Source organism: Nyctereutes procyonoides, unplaced genomic scaffold (assembly GCF_905146905.1).
Source record: "Nyctereutes procyonoides isolate TBG_1078 unplaced genomic scaffold, NYPRO_anot_genome, whole genome shotgun sequence".
NCBI lineage: Eukaryota > Metazoa > Chordata > Mammalia > Carnivora > Canidae > Nyctereutes > Nyctereutes procyonoides.
The window spans coordinates 16,638,925-16,658,563 of NW_026575132.1; the positions used below are offsets into that span (position 1 = coordinate 16,638,925).

At 36.1% G+C, this 19,639-nt stretch overlaps 1 protein-coding gene across 7 annotated transcripts in view; it reads left to right on the plus strand.

Moving 5' to 3' along the window:
- PIKFYVE (phosphoinositide kinase, FYVE-type zinc finger containing) overlaps positions 1–19,639 on the plus strand; it is an 86,120-nt gene that overhangs the window by 29,624 nt on the left and 36,857 nt on the right. For 4 of the 7 annotated variants that reach the window (XM_055345266.1, XM_055345269.1, XM_055345267.1 and 1 more), the window contains 11 exons: positions 149–287; positions 1,802–1,959; positions 3,184–3,295; positions 4,233–4,380; positions 4,908–5,075; positions 11,124–11,183; positions 12,733–12,862; positions 13,493–13,673; positions 14,316–14,390; positions 16,479–16,586; positions 19,283–19,423. In XM_055345266.1, coding sequence (XP_055201241.1) covers positions 149–287; positions 1,802–1,959; positions 3,184–3,295; positions 4,233–4,380; positions 4,908–5,075; positions 11,124–11,183; positions 12,733–12,862; positions 13,493–13,673; positions 14,316–14,390; positions 16,479–16,586; positions 19,283–19,423 — 1,420 coding nt within the window. Of the gene's footprint in view, positions 1–148; positions 288–1,138; positions 1,178–1,801; positions 1,960–3,183; positions 3,296–4,232; positions 4,381–4,907; positions 5,087–11,123; positions 11,184–12,732; positions 12,863–13,492; positions 13,674–14,315; positions 14,391–16,478; positions 16,587–19,282; positions 19,424–19,639 lie in introns of those variants that run through there. The other 3 variants (XM_055345271.1, XM_055345270.1, XM_055345273.1) reach the window with 3 other exon arrangements.

Here is a 19,639-nt window from a genome sequence, read left to right on the forward strand (position 1 = left end):
GATATCATACATATAACCATCATAACTACATTTAAAAGTACCCTTAATGTTGGCGAGTAATAAGCATTAATTTAAAAATGAATTTTTGCTATAATTTTATTAATGAAGAGTTTACAACTGTGTTTTAACTTTTTGTTTTTATTTCCAGATCAGCCAGCATTACTAACCTGTCACTGGATCGATCTGGTTCTCCCATGGTATCTTCTTATGAGACATCTGTCAGTCCCCAGGCTAACCGAACATATGTTAGGACAGAGACCACTGAGGATGAACGCAAAATTCTTCTGGTACTGGTCCAGTATCTTTGCTATTTTTGAGCATAAAGATTATGTATCTCACTGATTTTTCTTTTTAAGAAACCTACAAATAGCTAGTTAGCATATAAATTAATAAAGGAAATAATTAGCTTAAGTTTTTATTAGGACCACCTAAGAAAGTGGTCAAGCATTCCTTGCTCTTATAATGCATTAATATTTTCTTCATCTTTTTCATCTGGTAAGATAGAATTCAGGTGCTTACATAGTAAGAGAGCTGAACTTTTAGTTAGGTCCCAGAGTGCTTTTAAACTTTGAAACACACACATGGAATGCTTTGTATACCTTTACTACTGTATGTTTATATGAGATAATAATCAGTTTTTATTGAATTTATCTTTTGTAAAATACTGTGTTTAATCCTGAAAGTGACTCCAAAGAGATGGAAAATGGCTTCTTTCCTCAAGCTTAAAATTTAAAAGGTAGAAATAAGGCTGATGGGCATATCCTTAATAGTAAAAAAGTAATACTTTATTAATAGGAAATAGATCATTAGTAGTGAGGGCATCAGGAAGGCTTTAAACTGAAAGCTTGGCTTGGACCTGGAAGATGGATTTGGGCAGGCAGTGAGGAAAACAAATTATTTAAAGGTGTGACAAGCTATAGAGGTGAAAATATGCATGACATTTTCAATGGACCAAAGTAGGATTTATTAGGAGAGGTTGGGAGAGTGATTAAGTTGGCGTGTTTGAGCAGTGAGAATGGAAGTTACTTGGGGTTACCTGGTGGAACATGGTGATTTCAGCCTTTACAAGTTTAGATTTGAACCCATAGGTGCTGAGCAATGTTGGAAGTTTTTTTGAGCAGGGAGTGATTCACTGAAGGCCTTCCTTTAGGAAGATTCGCCTGGCAGTTGGTTACAGGTGAGAGGAGTGAGAAGCTGCTGGAGTAAAGGCTACAAGAAATCAATTGGTGTAATTGACTGTTCTGCCCTTTCTCTTGCCCTGTTTCCAAAGAGATTTTGCAATTTTGTATTGTAATTTTGTATTTCAATAACTAGGAGACTGATCATATGTGCCATTGACTGAAAAAATTATTTGGGATCTTTTTTTTTCTTAAAGATTTATTATTTATTTATTTATTTATTATTTATTTATTTATTTATTTATTTATTTGAGAGAACAAGAATAAGCAGTGGGTGGGGGTGGGGGCAGAGGGTGGAGCAGGCTCCCTTTGGGAGCCTGACATGGGGCTTGATCCCAGGACCCTGAGATCATAACCTGAGCTGAAGGCAACCACCCAACCGGCCAAGCCACCGAGGTACCCTGGGATAGTTGGTTTTTAGGAGAAAAAGTTACATTTGGGATTAGATGAGCTAAGTTCAAGCTGCTCCCCATGGACATGTCCTTTCTATTAAATGGTGTGAGTTGGCTCTGACAAATCTGAATTGAATTTCCTTTTATGCATTTAAAAATCACAGGAAAGAACCTGCAAAGGTATATAGCATCTTTCTCAAGAGTAATTATTTGCTTATAATGTGATTTCAGGACAGCGTTCAGTTAAAGGACCTGTGGAAGAAAATCTGCCATCACAGTAGTGGAATGGAGTTTCAGGATCACCGTTACTGGCTGAGAACACATCCCAACTGCATTGTGGGAAAAGAGTTAGTTAACTGGTTAATCCGAAATGGACACATTGCCACAAGGTAATGTGATTGTAAGAAACATTTTTCAATATTATTAATTACTTTATTTTTAATGAGGCCATAATGTTACAGATATAAGGGGAGCAAATTTTGTGAATGGGATGCTGTTTGTTTCCTGCATTGGTACTTGGATGCTAATGACTCACTCCTCCCTTCTGGGTTTTAACCAGTAGTGAATAGATGCAAGGAGCAAATGGGGTCACAGTTTACCTTACTTATTAAAAGCATAAGTGTGTAGTAGTTCCCCAACACAAAGCTCTCCGATTAAGCAGGATTGGGGAATGTACCTAGATATTAATACCACAGTGGATTCTCCGGCTGCAGTTTCCTAATCTGGACATTGCAACCTGTCCAATGAAATTGAGTGCATAAGTCACACTTGGAGTGTCCTAACTTGCCTCAGGAATCATTTATGAGAAAGAGACAGGTCCTATTGCCTTTCAAGGCAGCATGTCTCTAAGTTTTTCTATTGATTAGATTAGCTACTCCTTTCCTGGAAGAAATGAGTATGTAAAAAGAGAGAGTAAAAGCTTTAGCAGTGAAGCCCTGGGGTCTAGTTTTGGCTATTTCTTTTTAGTTTTATGCTTTTACTGAAGTTATTTAATCTCTTTGAGCCTTGAAACTCTCAAATCCAATGTGAGGAGAATATATGGTCCTGTGAAGAAGCTGTGAGAATGAAAATGAAATAATATGGGCTAAAGTGCTTTATAAATTGTGAAGTGCCATATAAGTTCAATGTGTAAAGTGTCTATTTCATGTTTATATGTTTAAGTATATATATATGTATATATACACACACAGTCTATTATATACATGTATTAAGTTTTATATATATGCACATGCATATATAAATATTTTTGTAATATTTGGTATTGTCTTCTTACTGAGATAGTAAGCTCCTTGAGGGCAGGAACCATGCTAGTGTCACCATTTTGTTTTACTTTAGTGAGGACAGGGGTATGCTGCATTCAGCACTTGATACGTGTGTGTTGTAAGTCAAATTCAGTTTTGGTAGGACTGCCTTACCAGCAGTTTCTCTTTTACTCTGGAATCTGGGAAAATCTTTAAATTTAGCTTCAAGTCTTACTTGTTTTGCCCAGTACCTATTCACGGACCATTTGTAATTCCAGCTGTAAATAGAACGGAAAAAAATTCAGTTTTTCTCTCATCTTTTACCTGGGAAATTACTCTGACTTTTAAGTATTTTCATTGGTCTTGATTCAGGGCACAAGCTATAGCAATCGGACAAGCGATGGTTGATGGACGTTGGCTGGATTGTGTCAGTCATCATGACCAGCTTTTCAGAGATGAGTACGCGCTATACAGACCACTGCAGGTATTTTTCCACGTCACCGCTCCCGAGAGTATGGGTGGCTTATATGAAGTCTTTCTTCATCAGTGGGAATAAAGAGTAGTTGAATTAGCCAGAGATACATTTTCCTAACACGTTTTCCCTGTTGTTTGAAAGTTAAAAACATTTTTTACTTGGTAGGTAGGAGTGATGAAAAACCTATTGGAACTGGACACTTTTCAGTTGCTTGGCCTCATGGGGTTATAGTTGCTTGTCATTTACCTTTAATGGTTTTCAGTTTCACTGTGTCCGTGTTTTCAGGACCAGGAGGGAGTATGCATAACAAAATGATGGAAAAAATTTCGTATCACCAAGGTGGTAGATTTTGACCCATTAGCGGTTTTAAATTGGATAGCAGGGGTAGAACCAGGGATATGTATTTATCTTTTTACTTTAATTAGGGAAGTGGAAATTATCTAAAATAGAACTTTTTTTTTTTAAAAGATAAGCTTTCACTTTTGGTTTATGTTAATTTGATACAATGTTTAGGAATACCTTTGTGAACTAAAATTGGAAACCTGAAGGTTAGAAAAGACAAATGACCAAAAAGACTGGTGTGGTGTTGTTAAAATTTTAATAGTTGTTTTCCAGAATATGTCATAGCTTTGGCAGAGGATTAGAATAAATTCTAAACCAGGTTCATTCTCAGGACTGAAAAGGATGAAATGAAACACTGTAAAATCCATATATTATGTTTTGCTCAGAATAAGCTGCCTAAACCTACTGATGAATGACACTTAATGATTTTCAGAGTGGAATTGTCAGCATTAATGCTGGCTTACAACTTAATCTCTATTAATTTGCTTATTTTTATGTAAATTTACTCAGTGGTTAGCGCTGTAGAAGTATTGGGCTGGAGTTTTTTGTAGTGTGACAGACTCACCCGGTTGCCATTGAAGTTGAATTACTTGGATCTTTCCAGAGTACAGAATTTTCTGAGACCCCTTCTCCGGACAGTGACTCAGTGAACTCCGTGGAAGGACACTCTGAGCCATCCTGGTTTAAAGACATAAAGTTTGATGACAGTGACACAGAACAGATAGCTGAAGAAGGTGACGATAATTTGACGAGTGAGTGTAAACTTTCTAACATTTTAGTTTTTATGACTCATTACTGTGTATATGTGATGATATGGGTGTTTTGTTTTAGTTGAAACAGTTCTGTTTTAAGTTGTATAGCACCATCTAAATGTAAACATCCGATAGCCATCCTTGTTCTAGATACAGTATTTTCTTAAGAAACCAACTTGTTAGGCTACTGGCGTTTTCAGATTTTGCCATAGTCTCTAGTTTGCAGCAGCTTAAAAATAACTCTGAGCTAATATCGCAGCAGACAACTTTCTCACCTCTTCACTATGATACCAGACTCTCTCTCTGCAGAACCTCCAATATATTTCTCCATCTTAAAAACTCCTATTTAATGTGTCCAAATTCTATGAAGTCTCCACAGAAGTACATGAAAATACTGTATCCATTTTGGTATTGCACATTGGGCTTGTATATTAAAAGAACATTTTTCTCCTTTCCTCCGATACCCTGGTGAAACCCATTTTTACCCACCTCCTCTCCCTATATCTCTTTCCCCCCGACACTAAAAGACTCTGCCAGTCCTAGCAAGCGCACATCAGTCAGCAGTTTCCAGTCCACAGTGGACAGTGACTCAGCCGCTTCCATCAGCCTGAACGTGGAGCTGGACAACGTGAACTTCCATATCAAGAAGCCCTCCAAGTACCCACATGTGCCCCCTCACCCTGCTGACCAAAAAGGTAGGAGGTAGTTCCCGTCTGGAATCCAGCAACAGGCTGGAGAGCTGGGCCCCAGGATCTCAGGCAGCCTGTCCTCCTGGCTTCCTCTGTCCCATGTGGCGGAGGGGCTTGGGTGTTGGGTTCTGTTCCACCCTTTCTCAGCTTCCCCACACCTCCTCCGCAGACTTTTTTTGGTTGATTCCTTGGATTTCTCGTTTTCTCCCTCAGTACCACCACACCCAATTTAAAGCTTTACTTGTACAAATCTTTAAAAAGAACGACCTCTTTATAAGGAACTACTACCACTGCTCTTCCCTTGGCATAATGTGCAACTTCCAAGGTGGCATTTCTTTGCATTTATAACATGGATGTTCTGCTCTATTCATTTCTCTTTCTTTAACATTTTAAAGCCTATTTGCTTCTGCTATTAACCAGTAACATAGTATTTCACTAAATCTTCTCAGGTGCTTAAACTGTATTGGGAAAATACACGGTCCAAAACCTCTTTCTACTATAATTTAATGTGGTTCTTATGGAAAGAACAGATGGAAGATTCAAATTTCTGTCCTGATATCATTGTATTTTTTCCATGGTTTCTAACCATGATGAAGCTTCTCACGGGTGTTTGTCTGCAGGGAAGGATCATGTACTCTTACATGTACTCCTAGGCCACACAGTAGTTGTTTTCCTTTGTCAATAAATAAAATATCATTCTTGTGTCCACCTCAGCAACAAAAAAAGAGCTTGTGATGATGTATATGCCATATTTATAAAAAAAAAGTCTTTCTGAGTAATACAAAGTGAATTTGTTATAGTTGTTATATAGTTGTCTTATTTGAAGGTTTATTCTACTGACTCAAAAATAATAATGGCCATATTCAAAAGACATTCGGTATAAAAGGAAAAATAAATCATTGCTAAAATCTAATCTAGTAGTACATAAAAAATGAAATATTTTTAAAAAACGGATGTGTCGAGATTCACTTCATTGGATATAATTAAAAGCCAAATTCAATTTTAGCCCTAGAGGTATTATGTAAAAGTAAATAAATAAATAAAAAAATACATACATAAGTAATTGCGAGATTTCATTATGTTGTAGTAACTACTAAAATATCATTTTTTTTTACTAAAATATCATTATAAAGATGAAACAACTTATTCCATGATTTCACCTGGAACTTGAATTTTTAACATTTAGCTCTCTAAAGTTGGTTTGTTTCCTTAGATTGGAAATGCTGTCTAATTTCTTGCTACTTCCTATTTTTGCATCTAAAAATATGGTCAGGAAAGAGAAGCTTTTGAATCTAAACATCTATGTTAAAATAATTGGAAACAAATTCTGTGACTAATTTCTCATGATTGTCAGCATTAACCGTTATCTTCAAGATGTGGTAAGGAAGCTTTAAGGGTTACAGTAATAGGGGAAAAAAAAAGAGGGGCAAACCATAAAATAGACTTACCTATCTATAGAGAACAATCTGAAGGTTGATGGAGGGAAGGTGGGCAGGGGGATGGGCTAATGGGTGATGGGTATTAGGGAAGGCACTTTGTGATGAGCATTGAGGGTTATATGTAAGTGATGAATCACTAAATTCTGCTGAAATTAATATTGTACTATATGTTAACTAAATGGAATTTTTTTTTTATTTTTATTTTTATTTATTTATTTTTTTATAAATTAATTTTTATTGGTGTTCAATTTACCAACATACAGAATAACACCCAGTGCTCATCCCGTCAAGTGTCCCCCTCCGTGCCCGTCACCCATTCACCCCCACCCCCCGCCCTCCTCCCCTTCCACCACCCCTAGTTCATTTCCCAGAGTTAGAAGTCTTTATGTTCTGTGTCCCTTTCTGATAACTAAATGGAATTTAAATAAAAAATTGAAACAATAGCAAGTTATAGTAATAAAAAGGTATATTTTATTAAAAATAGAAATTTAGAGAGGATGTGGTAAAAGAGGAGACTTGACTAGCATTAAACATGAGTAAGATACATATCTTTGTGGGAATTCTCAAAATAAATCGTAAACATGTTGGAGAACTTTTGAGTGAGTATGAAAGGACAGTGGAGTAGACATGACACTTGGATGAGATGAACTGTGGTTCCCCTGGAGCATACTGGGTGATGCTTTTGTAATAGAAATGACAGATGTGGGTCCAGATTGCACTGGTGGATGGAGTAAATGCCAGTGATGTCTCCAAAAAGATTTTTAAAATTGTGGTACAAAGAAAGGACACTACTATGGGGAAACTGATACAATATTAATTGAAGCTTCTCCCCCTCGCCCCCATCACGATAATTTTATCAGGAAAAAACACATATGGTTAAAAGGAAAGTCAAAACAAAACAAAACAAAAAACAAAAAAAAATAAAAAAAAATAAAAAAAAATAAAAAAACAAAAAACAAAACAAAACAAAACAAAACAAAAACAAAACAAAAAAAAGGAAAGTCAAGTCCAAGATAATGCAGATAGAGAATGCCTGGTTATTTCAAATAAGTCTTTTGCCAGGTTCAGGCAAAATATATATCAGGTTATTAAAAGAATTTAGAGCTGTGATCATGGGGCCAGGGTTTGTTATCTTTGAAGAATTAGGGAGAAAAGAAGGTTCAGATGATTCTAGTGACAGAGGCATTAAAATTTTGTAAAAAAATAAGTTTTTGATTTGACGTTGGAAGTTGACAACATTGTAGAAAAAATTAATGAAGAGGATGTACTGTATTATTTAGAAAAGGGGTTAGTTGGTGCCTGGGCACCAGTGTTGGTTAACTAAAATAAACAACAATCTCATTTCATTCTTTTATGGTGGTGTGAGATTGTTAGCTCAGAAGACTGTGGTAGATACTGTTGTCTTTTATGTTTATAAGACATTTAACGATCTCAGTAACCTTGTGGACAGAGGACAGTTTCGCATTTGAAATATGTTAAAGAGGGAGTTATAGGCAGTAGTGATATTTACCTTTTAAAAGCACACGTTCTGGAGTCTCTATGAGTCTCTATATAAAAAGCACACATTAAAGAGATTAGTGTGTTTGGCAGTTGTAAGAACTTAGTAATGTCACTATTAATATAACACAGGGATTTGTACTTTGTATAATGATTGTGCCAAATATTGAAAGAGTAACCTGATAGCAAAAGGAGAGGGTTGCTCACAGGTTATGCTGTAGGGCTATCTGTCTTTATTCCACGTAGCTCACCAAGTTTTTGGTCAGTACTTTTAATGTTTTCCAGATTCACAAATCATTCAAGTATGGAAAGAATAACATGTTGGATAGCAGAATGGAATCTAAAGATCTTTATTTTCTTAAGCAGTAGACTGAGACCAATAGGATGAAACTTAACACATTTAAATATAAAAGAATGTAATTAGGCTTAAAAAGTTTACTATTAGTACTCTGGAGAAAACTGTTCTTGATAGTTGATGTGATGTTGCCTGAGAGAAATTGTTTATTTAGTATATGGCTGAAGGAAAAGCTAGGTTCAGGAGTTAGCAGGAGTGAGCTTTTGCTGCTGTGTCCTGGAGGTGTTCAGGTGGTATCTGAATGTCCACCTTTCAGGGTCATTGAGGACTGATGCCTACATTGGATAAAAGGTTAGGTAGACTTGGTGACTTCTGAGTTTCCTTTTAATTCTGAATCTGAAATGAGAAATCTAGATCTAGAATTTTAAAAGAATTATAAGAAGTGTAAGGAATCCTTTAGCCTATTCAGTAAGGATATAATGGAGGACTTTCCAACATCAGAAAGGGGGTAATTATTAAGGTCATGTGCAACTAGGAGTCTGAAGTTTGAGGACTTTTAAATCCTTTAATAAAAGTTTCTGGCTTTCACAGTTCCGTCCTGTTAGTTTTTAGCATACTAACAAGAATTGTTATTTTTCTATTTTTGTGAAGTTGAGTACAATAATTTTTTATTTTTTATATTTTTATTTTTTGCTTTGTAGTTAAGATTAACACCAATTACCAGAAAGTAAAGATCGTCACAGTGAAGTGTAGTAAGGTGAAAGAATAATACACTCGTCTGTCTCCATTTTTCCATCCTCTTAAAATATAAATGGGAATGGGTGATTTTTATTTTTTCATTGAAGTTAAAGTATATTTGTTAAATATTTTCATAGGAATAATTCTTTATCTTCCAAGGCTGAGGAAATTTGGATTTCTAAAATTGACATATCTGTACTTAAAAAATACCTGGTTTTTTTTATCTTATGTAAGCAAACCTCTCATTTTCATAAACTTGTAAAGCTGGAACAATGCGATCTTCTTGCTTGTTTAGTTTTTCACTATTGGTAAAGCTTGGGCAGTTGTACAGTTAAAATATACTTTGTTATGTGTTGCAAGCCAGGTTCTGAACCAGTCTTGACAAATTAGTGAGTAGAACCTAGAGAAGTGAAAATCATAGCTTCCATGAGCCTCTAGATCTAACTTCCCATTTATAGGAAAATCTATAGAAGCAAGTTAAACAGCACCATGAGGAAACAGTCTGGTCAAGTGTAGAATATGGGACATTCCACAAGACATGTGCCCTGAGTTCTTTCAAAATTCAATATCATGACAAAGTAAAAAGGTTGGGGGTTTTCTTTGGACTAAAAGAGAATGAAGGAAATGTAGCATATGAACCTTATTAGATCCAGGTTTGAGGCAAAACATTTATTAAAGCATTTTGGGGGACAGATAAATTTGGAGAATGTGCCTTAATTTCATCATATTAAAACACTGTCAATTTTTTTTAAAGACATTGTCAATTTTCTTAAGTATGTAAATGATATTTTGGCTATAGAGAAGAATGCCCTTATTTTTAAGAAATGTATACTTAAAGTATTGGTGGTCAAGTATTATGTGTATAGCTTCATATGGTTAGGGAAAAATACATACATGTAGAGAGGAATCAGATGCTGAGTGTTAACAATTGTTGAATCTAGGTGAAGGGTATACAGTATTTTCTGTATGTTTGAAAATTATCATCTCATATATATGTATATACATATATATACTTAATCTTTAGTATGAAAAGTAAAGCTTGAAAAGCCAATATATTAGTTGAACAAACAGGTTGGCATTGCTCATTTCTGTGTGGGAGGTGTAGAAATAAAGTATAACATGTTTTTATTTGTCCACATACTTAATTTATTGTATTCGGCATGGTGCACTTTGAATTTTCAATGTAAAACTTTTTCTCTGCTTTCATGTTGAAAGAATGAGCATATTGGCTTATAAACATAGCAGCTTCTGAAGCTCATTTGCTATAAGTGAAGTCTACTTGGAAAGAATTTTGTGGAGAACCTTTATTTTGAAAGACTTAAAATACACTGTGGTTTAGTTTGCATAGTAGAAAGAACTTTACTGAGCTATGCTTGGTCACGGACGCAAAAAAAAGTTCATGGGGAAGTAAAGAATAAGTTTCACTTGTAAGAAAAATCATATTCTAAAAGTTCTAAAAGAACACTGCAAGTGTTCGGTTATGACAACTATTTGCCAGTGTTCAGTTAGAATTTTGAAAAACTGAAACCCTTATTTTGAAAGCTCATAAACCCTGATGATTTAACTCATTCCTTGCCAATGTCACTTTTGTATTATTTATGCTTTGTAACACGTAGTCTAGAATTCGAAAAACAAAAAAAAAAAACAGAACCTTTTATTGTTTTGAGTGGCTTCTCTATCTATGAACTGTTTTGTACAGAGTGATTATTTGTGAAATCATACAGTTATACATGAGAAAAAATAGTGGTAACTTTTTAGGCTTGTCATACCTAAATTACTGAAGATTTCAATTTTCATAAACTGGCTCAGCCTTAAAAAGGGAAAAGCAGTCTGTTAAAGATTATCTCGTATTACTGCTTCAAGGTTCTGTTGAGTTATTATTCAAGTCTCTTAAATGTAGCACGAAGTGTGTGGAATAAGGATAAAGATACATTTTAGCCTAAAGCTTTCTTGAATTGGTGGGGCAGTGTTGGGTTTAGTATGAGTAATACTTTGTGTGTAGGTGTGTTCTCTGTATAATTACGCCAGCATGTTATAGTCATAAGTCTCCTTTTCTTCCTCCTCTGCTCTCTCCCTGGTATGCAGAGTATTTGATTTCTGACAATGGAGGACAACAACTCTCAATAAGTGACGCCTTCATCAAAGGTAATTTTATTAAAGCTGTACATCGGATAGTGGGTCTAATTTGTGAGGATGTACTTGGGTCCTAGCACATTGATTGGCACAGAGTACGTACTGAAAATAAATATTACTTTAGTGTTATGGCAGCACAGGTTTTAATATGCATGGTAACTCTGAGAATGTTGGGAATTAAAAATATAAACTTGGACTTGGTTTGAGAGAAGACATCTGATCTGAAAAGAAGTTGTTTAAAAGCTTTTAAATAGAATTTGAATTTTATTCTTTTAAAGGCATAGTTTATGCTTTCTGAATCATGAATATAATATTAAGTGTTGATACACATATCTTCAAGGATTCTCAAACTTGTCAAAAAGCCCCCAAGGAGATTTCATCCTCAGTCTCATCCATTTGAGGATGCTGCTTGTCCTGTGGAATTGGGAAGAGACATGGGGAGAAGAGATAAAAGAACTGACTCTGCTGATCAATTTCTTGGGGACGAAAGGCAGTATAGAAGAAGACAGCCTTCTCTTATACCTTCCCTACTTATCGTACTGTGGAGTAAAGACGTAATTAGTTCGTAACACTCCACAGCTCAGACCTCAGATAAGTTCTCATAATTTAGCAGTATTGCTGAATTCACCACTGAACATCTGGTTCAACTAGAAGTTTATAGGCCAGCTGTTTACATAATTAAAATGTACGGTTTTTGTACCTCACATACTGTGGACACATGTTTTACTTTGTAATGCTAGACAGGTTGAAAGTCTTTTGGTTGGTTGGTTTGCTTTAAGAGGGGGAAGGATTAGAGAATTTTTGTAAGCATTTCCCACCTCTTTCCGTTTATTCAATCACATTTTTCAGTGATTGTATAGTGAGCATCCTTTTTGCAAAACTTTTTTTTTTTTTGCAAAAGTTTTAATACAATCTTTTTGTCTAAATCCATGTTCATTCTTTTTGAAAAAGATTTTACATAAATTATTTATCGTGTTTTAATAATTTTACAGTTCACTTTTGTAAAAGTTTTGCTTAAAAAAAGGCCTTTGTTCTAATATCGAGAAAGAAACACTATAAAAAATTGTCTGAATATATTGTCTACACTGGCCTATATTCGTTCAGATATCTGAGAGCTGAGCTTTTCTCTTTAAAGTTCAGCACCCACACTAATCATGTTCTTCTGCTGGAATTCAGAGTTCTGTTGAATGCAGCTTTTAGTTTGTGATTTTACAGGGAAAGGCATCCCCCCCCCCCTTTTTAATGTCTCCGGTGAAATGAAAGGACTGTAAAAATCCCTTTTGTTTTTCAAAGGCCATATTTATAATTATTGGCTTGAGAGTTCTAGTTACTTTAATGTAAATTTGCTTTTCATTCCTCTGATTTTGGCTGTTGTGAATATTGATGATCTAACTTACACTTAATTTTTTTGTATATTTACACATGTCCTTGCTTTTTTACACCAGCAGTTTGAATTGGCCAAGTTAAAAAAACTTAAAAAGATAAATTGGCACTTTCTCAGTCTATTAAGTACATGGCATTAAACATAACAGTGAGGTACAATTTCTTATTTTATATTTAGAATCCTTATTTAATCGTCGAGTTGAGGAGAAATCCAAAGAGCTGCCTTTCACACCTTTGGGCTGGCATCATAACAACCTGGAGCTGCTGAGGGAGGAGAATGGAGAGAAACAAGCCATGGAGAGGTTGCTGTAAGGCAGTGAGCTTTTTGATGTTAATTTTCCATTTTTATAATTTTTAATGACGTGATGGGCGTATGTGTAGTTCTTCCTCATAAGCTCAAAAATACTAAGATTACTTAGGAAATAAAGCCTGTTCCGATGAAATTTCTTATAAAACAAGAGTCCTGGGATCCCTGGGTGGCGCAGCGGTTTGGCGCCTGCCTTTGGCCCAGGGCGCGATCTTGGAGACCCGGGATCGAATCCCACGTCGGGCTCCCGGTGCATGGAGCCTGCTTCTCCCTCTGCCTATGTCTCTGCCTCTCTCTCTCTCTCTGTGACTATCATAAATTAAAAAAAAAAAAAAAAAAAAAAAAAAAAAAGAAAACAAGAGTCCTAAACTGCATTTGTCTGTGCCAATTGTAATTTATGTGTTAGAATTTCATTGAATTAAAGGGGTTATCTTAATTGAAGATACAGATTTCATTCATGTGCAAAATCATTAAGGTACAGATAAAGTAAGATTGACTCAAGAAAATCTCATCTTTGCTCCATAATTCATAAGCTTGTTTCTTTGTAGGCTGTGTAATGCGTCTTCAGAATTACCATCTCTGACAGTAGAAGGTTAACTATGCAAACTTCTTTCTTGTGACATTTTTGTAGTTCAGCTAATCATAACCACATGATGGCACTGCTCCAACAGTTGCTCCATAATGAGTCATTGTCACCGTCTTGGAGGGACATCATTGTATCGCTGGTCTGCCAGGTTGTTCAGACAGTCCGACCTGATGTCAAGAACCGGGATGACGACATGGATATCCGTCAGTTTGTCCATATTAAAAAAGTGAGCTCTGCTAGTGCTTTTCTAACGCTTGGAACTGATGGGGTGGGTCTGCTAGTAATTTGTCTTTTAGTGGTAATCTAAAACGGGTTCTAAGTAGGGAGGGGGAAGTTTTTCTCTCTACTCTTTATTAGCAGTGCACTTAGGGGTCATAGAAGCCACCTATAGGAAGTGAGAAGTGAATGGAAGGGGTGAGTTGGGCATGGAGCTGGGAAACCAAACAAATCTGGTTTCTTCCTTTTTTGCTTCCTTTTTCTTGACACATCATCTGTGAGAAGACCTCTTCCCACAGATTACTGTCACTGTTCTGAGGAAAAACAGTGGGTAACTGCCTTATTTAGATAGGAGTGGAGTCCTATATGTATTTTTTGCCTATGATGTTGATTTAGTAATGGTTTTAGTTGCCAGTTCGGTCATATGGGTATTTTAGAGTACCAGATGAGATAATAGAGAGCAGGAGGTGGGAAAATAGACGGTCATGCTAGATGTCATTAATAATTGGTTGAAAGGAAGAATTATATTCTGGAACTTTCTCTTCTGATTTAATTATATAATAGTTAAAGTTAAAAATGGAAATAAATAATAGCATCCATCTGACTGGATTCTAATAATATATCATTGAGTTTTGTTTTCTTGTTTCATTAGATTCCAGGTGGAAAGAAGTTTGATTCTGTGGTTGTCAATGGATTTGTTTGTACCAAAAATATTGCACATAAAAAGGTAATGTGATCTGTTCAACAGTGAAGTTCAGCAAACAATGACACTGTACCAAACCAACAAGTTGGGGTGCCCTACTCACAGGAGAGAAGGAGAATAGAAAGCAAGGAGTGATTCAGTGTCTGCTATGGCGTGAAATTTTGGAGGTTCAGGAAAGGTCTCCCAGAACTGATTATGTTTAGGATTTGGACAATGAGAATTCATGAGACAGAAGAAGGAAGGGAGGATGGGTCAGGCTTCCAGAGCAACAGAATGATAGGATACTGGTATCATTTCTCCCTTGACCCTCCAACATCTTAGGGAGACACAGTTTCTCTAATAGACTAGAGTCCTTTCAGAGGGCTAGCATTTTAAAACTTTGTTCTTTCTTCTAAGGCTGAGCTGCAGCACAATCACTGGTGTTCTGTTATCCTTCTCACCTTCTATCTTTGTCTTCAGGCCTGAGGCCTCTTTTTAGCACTAGCATGAAGGAATGACGTGAGATAAGCTGGTGGATTAAGGAATCTCTGAGATCCTAAGGTGCAAGATGAGAAGGGAGATGAGGCTGGAGGAAGCAGCCAGAGGCTTTGTATCCCATTAAGAGTCGTGAACTTCATTCTGAAGGTCACTGATTCTCGCATGGTACATCAGGGTCGCCTGTGGACCTCGTTAAATATGTAGATCCTAAGCCCAACCCCTAGAAATTCTCATTCAGTCTGAGGGAGTGGGAGTGTGGGGCTAAGGGAAACGTGGGGCTGCTTTTCTTTCTTTTTTTTTTTTTTGTATATGTTTTTATTGGAGTTTGATTTGCCAACATATAGCATAACACCCAGTGTTCATCCTGTCAAGTGGGGCTGGTTTTAAAGTAGGCACTGCAGGTGTTTCCAGAGCCATTGGTTTGGTCCTCACAATTTGAAAAGCCATCGATGTAGCAGTGCTTCAAACCTGCTGTGTTTCTCAATCACTGCGGAAATTCACCTCAAAGAGAGATACCCTGACACCCCCGTTCTGGAGATACTGATCTGGTCACAGCAAGTGCTCAGATGGATTTCTAGTCTGGGCAACTTGATGGGTGAACTGCAGTCCTCTTTTCATTCTTCTCTAAACAGACTAATTCATTTTTTGTAAGGCATGAAGCCCTTCAAAAATAGTCAGTGACCATAGATAAATAAAATTGCTTGGATTTGATCCATTGTCAGTATTTCTGCATAGAGTCATATTAAAATAGGCACATTACCCATCAAAGTAGTAATTTAAGCCAAGTTAAATGATACCTGTTGAACTAAGATAAATTTGTTGAGCTTATCTCCAGAATTGAAATTTGTATGTAGGAGTGGTAGAAGCATATGCATGAATGACTGTCTTGTTCCACTGACCATATTTAGAGAGAGTCTTTAAGTTATAGTTGCTTTTAAAAAAAAAAAAGCCCTAAATGTATGTAGTTCCTCAACTGATGAGTGTACTGTTTGAAGACCATTTGCCATGAAGACCATTTGCCAGTTTGGAGTATATAAGCATGGTCACTCCAAAACCTCCTTTGCAGGGTCTGGGCTGTCATGCTTGTGGCTGGTTGTGTGGTTATGGTGTATTGTTTGAGTCTGTGCTTCTGGATACACTTTAAGGTTTTCTTTTTTGACTTCTTGTTACCCAGTTTGGCTAGCCAATTTGTAACTGCATGGAATCTACTCAGGAGGTGTTTTAATTCTTTTCTTCTTCCTTACTCCTTGAATTTTAGAAAGGTTAAATTATGCTTTCAAAGTTGCTGATCTCTGTGAAATATAGCTTGTCTTTATGCCCCTCTCCTCCATACCCAGAGCTGGATATCTATTCTTGCAATATTGAGAAAAAAACTTCTAAGAGTGTAGAGGATTAGGTTAAAATAGAATCAGTGAAACAAAGCCAATTTTTGAGGAAGTCTGCATTGCTCTGAGCAGTTTGTTTTGAAAAAGTATGTAAGAGAATACCTTAAAAGACCTAAATGAGAGTATTTCAATACGAATATAAGGGGATAATTTAGGAAGAATTATGAAAAGTAGGAATTTAAAGATATGATTAAAGAAAGTCTATAAAGTATAGACTTTAAAAGCTTTTAACAAATTTCATGTTTTGTAGATGAATTCTTGTATTAAAAATCCCAAAATTCTTCTGTTGAAGTGTTCCATTGAGTATCTCTACAGAGAAGAAACTAAATTTACTTGCATTGATCCTATTGTGCTTCAGGTAAGGACTTCTTTCTGAAACAATGATATGGAGGTATCTTTGTGTACCATAGTGTTTGCACACTCTTAAAACTCACTCTAGCTGATTAAGTTTGGCAGGCAGAGAAACTTGATCACTTTTGTTTCATTTAAAAAATTTATTATAAAAGACGTTTTTTATGTTTTGCTTTGGAAGCTTGCCAAAACCTCCGTCATTCCTTTTAGAGTTTCAAAGTTGTTCAAGGGAACATAAGACTTTTGGGGAATATATGGAAGAAAAAGTGAAAAATCTGAATTCTGGCCCCTGTCCGCTTGGGTTATTGATTTACTTTAAGGATTTTTCTAACTTATCAGATTCCCAGTGGCAATACGTAGTTTCTAATATAGTTTGTCCTACTAAAACACATGTTTCTGGAATACCAGTTACTTTATACATGGTTGGTAAAAGGGGATAGCATCAGATGGAAATTGGGTTGATTTCTGTGGTTTTTCCTAACCAAGGGGACCCAGAATAGCTTCATAGGATTATAACCCTCAGCTGGAAAGAAGAATTGGCCTCAGCTCAGCTGCTACACAGGCAGGAACCTTTTCGGCTCAGTTTTAAGAAATTAAAAGTGCTGTCCTGCTCAAAGGACCCTCTCCCCCAGACAGACGTACCCTCAGCCCTGCCTGGATGGCTCTTAATGGCTCCACTCTTCAGAGCTCTGTTTCTAGTTGTACTGTTGCAGTTGCTGTTGTACATTTTAAAGTTCCCTTGAGGCAGCCTCCAGCTGTGCTTAGTTACCTGTCTGGGCTGTTCCAAGTTCTTTCTTGAAGTACTGATTATTATTTTTGTTAGTGTACTAGATACGAAGTTGTATCAGTTTAAAAAGTTTTCTGCTTCTCCCTCTGCCTATGTCTGCTTCTCCCTCTGCCTATGTCTCTGCCTCTCTCTCTCTCTCTCTGTGACTATCATAAAATAAAAAATTAAAAAAAAAAAAAAGGGGATCCCTGGGTGGCGCAGCGGTTTGGCGCCTGCCTTTGGCCCAGGGCGCGATCCTGGAGACCCGGGATCGAATCCCATATCGGGCTCCCGGTGCATGGAGCCTGCTTCTCCCTCTGCCTATGTCTCTGCCTCTCTCTCTCTCTCTCTCTGTGACTATCATAAAATAAAAAATTAAAAAAAAAAAAAGTTTTTTGCCCCAATTCCTTTTCTCCCATAAAGACAATTAATTTTCATTTGCATTTGTTCAAAATGGGAGGTTTTCAGGAATGTGTTTATCATCTACAGTAGAAATACTTATATTCAGTTCCAGAAATATTTAGGAAAAGCATTACTTGAAAATTCATAGGTGATAGGCACATTTTTCCCTAGAGCATTAGGAGCAGTCACTATTGTACTGAAATCATTGACACCAGCAGAAGAAAGAAACTTAATTGTGGTTTATGGAAGGAACTCTGCTCTGTTCCTTAATGAACACTGCTGCTTCCTCTTTGGAATTCAGCTGTGTATAAGTAAAAATTGAGTTTTAACTGGATCATGCCATCCCTACTAGCTCTGATTTACTGTGACTTCTCATTGTTGAACTGAAATAAGAAATAGGGAAAAATGCAATTATTGTTCTTAGAATCACAGATTCTTTGATGCTGGGAGTTTTCTTCATTTCACCGAAGGTGTCAGTAGAAGACTTTTATAAAATTAGATCCAAGTACATTGTGTAAGGCTTATCCTGATTGCATTTGTTAAAATGTGTAAAATTGCTGGTCTTGGATGAACTGGGTAACTGAAATCCACAGTTATACTTAAATGTATCCATTCTATTTTAACTCCATTCTTGCGATTAGGTTAGCTGACTAAAGTCTGTCTGTGTTATAGGAGTATGCTCTGGGCAAACATGTATTTAAGAAATATAATTTAATTCGCATAACCTAAAATGTTTGTGCTTTAAACCATATTTTATTTTACCTTTAACACCTATAGAAGATTTTATTTTAGTTTGAATTGATAGAATCAGCTGATTTGAGTTTTCTCTCTCTCTCTCTCTCTCTCTCTCTCTCTCTCTTTTTTTTTTGGTCCACTCAGTGTGGAATAACCAAAGAAGGAGCAGAAATTTGGGTAGATACAGGCATCCCCCAGCAAGATTGCAGGTTTGGTTCCAGACCACTGCAGTAAAGCCCCTATTGCAATAAAGCAATTGTATTAAGTGTTGTGTTTTAGATCTTTAACTATAGCTCTTCTGGGTAGAATATGATCTGCTGGGAGATTGGAATAAGAAAGAAGCTAAAATAGCATCTTTTGAGAGTTCTTTATTCAGAAACCCAAAGAAGAGCTACCCTGGTTAATTTTGGAATTTAATGGAGGAATCTATAATTAAAAAAATAGAAATTGCTTTCATTTGGGGAGTTACGAGGTGAGGTTTTTTTATTTTTATTCTTTTTTAACCTCTGAGAGCTGATTGGATTTTGGCTTTCATATTATAAATTATTAAGAACTGAAAATCCTTCAAAATTAGTCAGAAAATGGAGTTTCTCTTGAAACTCTCTTTTGCTTAACTGGCAATTCAGAATTATGAATAATACTCTTAGTTGTGTTTGAAGTAACTAACTTATGGACTTGTGGATGAAGAGAACTTAGGCTTAGATTAATATTATTAGTCAAACTATCCTGATATTTTAATATCTCTAGGTCTTGAATTGTACCAGGTATAATAGTTTTGATGTTTTTTTTTTTTTCCTCAGGAAAGGGAATTCTTGAAGAATTATGTTCAGCGAATAGTTGATGTTCGACCCACATTGGTTTTAGTTGAAAAAACAGTATCTCGGATTGCCCAAGACATGTTACTAGAACATGGCATTACTTTGGTCATTAATGTAAAATCAGTGAGTGTCATTATTTTTTCATTTTTATATAATATTTTAAAAATCTCAGTTCTTAAATTTATATGCATGCATGGTTGATATTCAGGGATCTTTATCTATTTGCTATTCCATATTTGAAAGTAGGACAATAGGCATGACAGCCATTTCATTATTTTAAGTTTAGAACCTCAGGCTGGGAGAAAGTGTAATTAATTATATAGTACTCATAGTTGTTGA